General features: G+C 36.6%; 1 protein-coding gene across 1 annotated transcript; it reads right to left on the bottom strand.

The window, feature by feature from the left end:
• Positions 1-302: 302 nt before the first annotated feature.
• On the bottom strand, positions 303-2,269 carry LOC120271610 (uncharacterized mitochondrial protein AtMg00810-like). Its single transcript, XM_039278288.1, has 5 exons — positions 2,178-2,269; positions 1,127-1,382; positions 954-1,024; positions 597-888; positions 303-506 (listed from the first exon to the last, which is right to left on the bottom strand). The coding sequence occupies exons 1-5, from the start codon at positions 2,267-2,269 to the stop codon at positions 303-305; spliced, it is 915 nt and encodes a 304-aa protein (XP_039134222.1).
• Between the last annotated feature and the right edge of the window lie 3,346 nt (positions 2,270-5,615).

Raw genomic sequence — 5,615 nt, 5'->3', positions numbered from 1 at the left:
AAGCAACATCATAAAGAAAGTGATTGTGCATTACAAAATATTATGCAGATGGTGCCCACATTTTTTTTCTTTTTCTTGATAAAGGTTAAAAATGAAATAGAGTTCAAAAAAGTACATTGAAAGCTAGGACAATGACAAAGATGTTAGATAAAGAGAGAGAGAGAGAGAGACTGGAACAAGTCGATATGCTTGAACACATTACATGAGTGACCCTTTGGGTCTACATATAGAAAATTATAAGTATACATATATGTCTATACATACATATACAATACATCAATACATCTAACACCCCCTAAAACTCAAGGCAGATCGTGCGTCTTGAGTTTGGATAATATGAATAGATGGTGATCACGTGTCTGCGCCTTGGTGATGAAATCATCCACCAGAACCTCTGTAGGAAAATAGTGAAGTGACACAGTCTGGGCACGTACATGACATCGTGTGAAGTGGGCATCCACACCAATATGCTTGGTCAGCTCATGCTTGACCGAATCTACAGCAATCTAAAGGGCTCCAGTACTGTCACAATGAATAGGAATAGGAGAGGTGATCGATACACGAAAGTCCTGTAGAATCAAACGCAGCTAAAGTACCTCCTGGACAGTAGAAGCCAACGCACGAACCTCAGCCTTAGCACAAGACTTGGTAATAGTAGGCTTTTTCTTGGTCTTCCAAACAATAAGACAAGAGCCAAGAAAGATACAGTAACTAGTGATAGAGACCCGATCATCAGGAGAACTGGCCCAGGTAGAATCAGAATAGGCCTGCAACTGAAGAGTGGACTGACGTGAGTAGAACAAACCACGAGATACAGTACCACAAAGATATTGAAATACCCGAATAAGATGAGCATAATGAACAGAAGTGGATGCCCCATCAAACTGACTGAGGATGTGAAATGCATGGGAAATGTTTGGATGGCTGATGGCTAAGTAGACCAAATTGCCAACCAGATGCGATAGCGAGAAGGATTAGGTAAGAGAACCCCATTAGAGGCACGAAGCTTTAAATGTAACTCCATCTGTGTAGCAGCAATATGGGTATCAGTCAAACCAGAGCGAGCAAGTAGCTCATAAGTATAACACTGCTAAGAGAGACGATAACCATCAGGATGAGAATTAACCTCGATACCCAAGAAGTAACTAAGTGGACCTAAATCAGTCATCAAGAAAGTCTCGCATAACTTCTGCTTCACAAAAGCAATGTGAGCAGAGTCATCATAGGTAAGGATCATATCATCGACATATAGGAGAAGAATGGTTTGCCCATGAGAGGAAGAGTGAATGAAGACGGCTGGGTCATGTATGCTCGGAGTGAAACCAGCAGCCTCAACCACTATACTAAATCGCTCAAACCAGGCACGTGGATAAATGCTGATACTATTGAAGAGAGAGAGAGAGAAAAATAAAATAAAATAAAAGAAAATAAAAATAAAATTACAAGAAGTGGCAGACAAATGGGCGTGAAAACCAAGCATGTAATTGCTAGCTTGATGTGGACTATGGCAGATTTGCAGGGAAACTTTAATGCAAGCCCAAATTTTTTATATATATATTTATTTACATAGTAGGCCCCAACATGTTGTCTCCTTTTGGTTGTAAAGATGCTTCAAAGACTGGTGGGGTAAAACATATTAGCTAAATAAGTGGTGGGTCCCGTGAATTGGACCTTCGTGTTTTGGAAGAAGAATAAAACTGGTCTTTTTCTGTGGAAAAATAAAAAGAAAACTCTTGGAAAGAGAATGCAAGAGTCCAAGAAAAAAAAGGATTGTATCTCCTTGTGGAAAGGAGTGGTTGGTAGGCAAGTGCGGCTGTGGGCACTCAGGGAGGCAGGCGACAGTGTTCCTGCTTGGGCACCGGTGTGACTGCGGTGCGAGTGATGCAACTTGATACTTGCTGGGTTGGTTTTTTTTTTTTGGTTAATGTTTGTGCGAAGGAGAAGATGGGATATGGGGGGTGGAGAAGATGGTGTGACCGGAGAGGAGGATGACTAAAGAAGGATGTAGACCCCACCAACCTGGTGGACCTACCTCTTTTATTTGTCTCCTTAAAACCTAGTTAAGTGCTAAACCATGTTTGCTTACCCTTAATCCCTTCTTCTTCTTCTTCTTCTTCGTGTCACCTTACTGGGAGCTTTTTTTCTAGAGAGAGGAATTTCCGGAGGGATTCCTGGACGTCATCCCATTAGTGTCTCCTTCTTGGCCGAATGTATACTCCCCATGATCATCTCCCTCCTCCATTCCTCCATCTCTCTTCTTTCTCTCCATTATCCCACTTGTTTTTACTTCCTTGGAAGTTGAAGAAGAAGGTCATCTATCGCTGGAGTTTGGGTCTCCACCGGTAGTCTTGGCATCCGGAGGCGAGGAGAAGAAGAACAAGTAGCCGCCGACGTTCTCCAAAGGCAAGGTAGGCTCTCTCACTCTCTTGTTGATGGTAGAATGTTATGCTAGAGTCTTGGGAGAAGTTTGTGTTTGTGAAAATCTAAAGCTTGGTGGTAGATTATTTTCTAATAAATATGCATGTTTTGAAGCTCTTAGTGAGTGATCTATGCTCTCATGTATCTATGGTTGCCTTGATGATGATGTTTGCATGTAGAGTTTCACCATTTTGATTTAAGTTTGGCTTATCCTTGCATGGAGCTATATATTTATATTTGCATGCATGAAACCATGGCTAGTGATTGTGCACGAAGCTATATATATGTGTGTGTATGCTTACATTTTCATGCAAGAGACTAAATAGTTAGTCATACTTGAACCACTTCTACCTATAGGTTTAGATCACTCTTGTGTCCCTTGAATACCTCAAGTTCATGGCATCCAAGAATGTAGATTTACATATATTTACACACAAGAAACCACCTCCATATGTATATACATATATGTTTGAAACCACTCATACATGTGCAAGAAACCATGTTCTCATTTGCATGAAACCTTATGTTTACACCCTTGAATGTTAGCTTGCATGATCCATGTCTTGGTGTATGAGTTTTTCATGCATACACATTCCCTTATATACATATATATAGATTATATTTAATTACTATGTGTGCATTTCTATAGGGCTTAAAAGGCATGCAACCTGGTTGGGTTATTGAGAATTTATATATATATATATATATATTTTGGCATAGTAAACCACTATATTGATAGAGCATGAGTTGTGTTCATTTAATTATATATATAGCATTTGATGTTTTGTTTTTTTTTTTTTGTTGCTCCCTTGAATCCTTTGAGCTCTAAATTGTGTTTAGAAAGGCCAGGGCTTGTTGTAGAGTGTTGGTATTTTAGACTAGCTTATCATGAGCTTTTGTGCTTGAACTCTTCCAAGTATTCATGTCTATTTGGTTGGTTTTCCCTTGGATTATAGGATCACCTTGAGCTATAATCTTGGATTTCTTTTGAATTTAGGAGATCACCAAGTAAGTAATCCCTTGAACTCTTGTATTTAAATTTTGTTGTTTTGGTTTATTTTCTTGTAAAATTTCTGAAAATTTATTTGCAATTATTCTTTGAAAATTATTGTGGGAATGTCATCTTATTTATGACTTATGTTTTTAGATGAAGAGAAGTTTCTATACATAGTTGGAACCATGGTATTATTACTTTGTCAAAACTTATATATGTTATTTCCCTTTATTACCTTTAATTATTTGACAAAATGTTTATCCTTTTTGTAATCCTATTTATTTCCAATAACAAAAAAACTTAAGTTTAATAATTGCTTGAATCTTTTGTCCACCTGCCATCAACTTAGATTATCTATTTATTATTTGGTTATATTTTTATTCCTTAAATAACCATTTGCCTTTATGTCCTTGCCCATCTCCTTTCTAAAATTGTTACCATCCTTGTTTTGACATTGTTTCTTTTGAATTTATTTGTCTAGCTATTTTGGAAATAGGTGGGCCATTTTCCTTCAATTGATGAGACACATTAGACTTTGGAATTTTTTTTTTTCTAATTTTAGTATTTTATTGTATTGATAATTATGCATTTCAACCTTGAGAATGATTGAATAATTATTTATTAGTTTCACTATTATTTATACTTGTGGTATTTTATTTTATTGGTAAATCATTTATTTTCTTGAATTTTGGGAAAATAATTGTGAAATGTTATTATTTCTTCAAAGTGGGTACCAGGCTTACGCATGGAAAAGTGACTATATTCTTTTACATTATTTATTTATCTGATTATTTATTTATTTATTTACTTTATTTTATTAGATGAATTTTTGGAAAATACTTGTGAATATTCTTTATTCTTGGCATGAAAATGTGTCTGAATTTTTTGGTCTCCAAATGAGCGATATGCAACCCTGTCAGTGGGGGGTTAAACCTTGACCTTATCGACAAGTAATTTTAGGAAAATGAGATTGCAGTTTCGCACCACGTCCGTTCAGTGAAATAATCAACGGCCACTTGGTATTCAATCTCGGGTCACCAAGGGTAAATAAATTGATTTCTGTTATTTTGCTCGTGTCTGTCACCGAGGGTAAACAAATGACCTTTGGCATTTACAGTGAATTTGGAGACATAGTCTGGATTATGTTATTTATTGTTTTACCTATTGATTTTGGTTACACTATTTTGTGTTATTGATTTTTGTGTAAGTTTCAGGTTTGAACTTTTGCCTTTTGATTTGTTTTGGATTACTTACTGGGCTAGTGAGCTCATGGATTAATTTTAAATCCTTTTCAGATCAGGAGCAGTAGACCCAGGAATCTTGGAAGACTTCTAGTAGATTTCTTCTTTAGAGTTATGTCTTATGGCTTATGTCATTGTATCAGTTGTATTGTTGTTTAAGAACCTCCTTGTAGGTCATGCTATATTTCATTTGTCTTGTATTCGAGTTTGGTTGTAAACCTTAAGTTGTAGTCTTATTTGGTATTTCTGTCAGTTTATTTTCTACTCCTAGTCTATGTTTAGGTTTTGAGGCCTTGCAGGTTCACTGGGCCCCGCACTATGGGTCTGCAGCCATTTGTTAGCGCACCAGGTTCGGGGCGTGACAAAGGAGAAGAAGAAATTTGGTCCCCAAATGAGCAATATGCAACTCTGTCAGTGGGGGGGTTAAACCCTGATCTTGTTGACAAGAAATTTTGGAAAAATGAGACTTCAGTTTCACACCGTGTCAGTGGTGGTTAAACCCTGGCCATCTGATATTAAGTCTTGGTCACCGAGGGTAAATAATTGACCTTTGTTACTTTCTGCTTTATTCTTTTGATTTTGATTATCTACAAGGATACGAACTTTTTCTTTAGTCTTGAAGTTGTATTTCTGAGATCGTATTCTGGGTTTTAAATTTTTGTTATTGGCATAGAAATATTCTTTCATTAGATTATTATACTCTGCATTTTGTTTAAATTATAATTTTTGGAGATTTGTATTATTCTGAAAATTCGATATGCTTGAAGCACACTTCTAAATTTTCTAGTTGGATAGTTTATGTTTTGGAAATGTTGAAATAACCACTTTCAGTGTTGCTGGTATTTTTTAGTTTTTCAGCTTGTTTTCACACAACTCACTGAGTAACCAAGTTACTCAGCCTCTCATCTTCCATCTTTTTAGGTTCTGGACTTTAAGGCTGTTGTGCTCAAGACTAGTGATGT

Source organism: Dioscorea cayenensis, chromosome 11 (genome assembly GCF_009730915.1).
Source record: "Dioscorea cayenensis subsp. rotundata cultivar TDr96_F1 chromosome 11, TDr96_F1_v2_PseudoChromosome.rev07_lg8_w22 25.fasta, whole genome shotgun sequence".
NCBI classification, from domain to species: domain Eukaryota; kingdom Viridiplantae; phylum Streptophyta; class Magnoliopsida; order Dioscoreales; family Dioscoreaceae; genus Dioscorea; species Dioscorea cayenensis.
The sequence above is the reverse complement of the archived record's forward strand: the minus strand, read 5'-3'. Positions and strand labels throughout refer to the sequence as shown.

What these genes read in the sequence shown, in the direction of transcription:
- LOC120271610 (XM_039278288.1), bottom strand. Translation starts at nt 2,269, where the DNA reads ATGGAGAGAAAGAAGAGAGATGGAGGAATGGAGGAGGGAGATGATCAT. An exon ending in GGAGACACTAATGGGATGAC is followed by an intron (nt 1,383 to 2,177) that starts GTCCAGGAATCC and finishes TCTCTTCAATAG; the next exon opens with TATCAGCATTTATCCACGTG. An exon ending in TGGCTTCTACTGTCCAGGAG is followed by an intron (nt 507 to 596) that starts GTACTTTAGCTG and finishes GGAGCCCTTTAG; the next exon opens with ATTGCTGTAGATTCGGTCAA.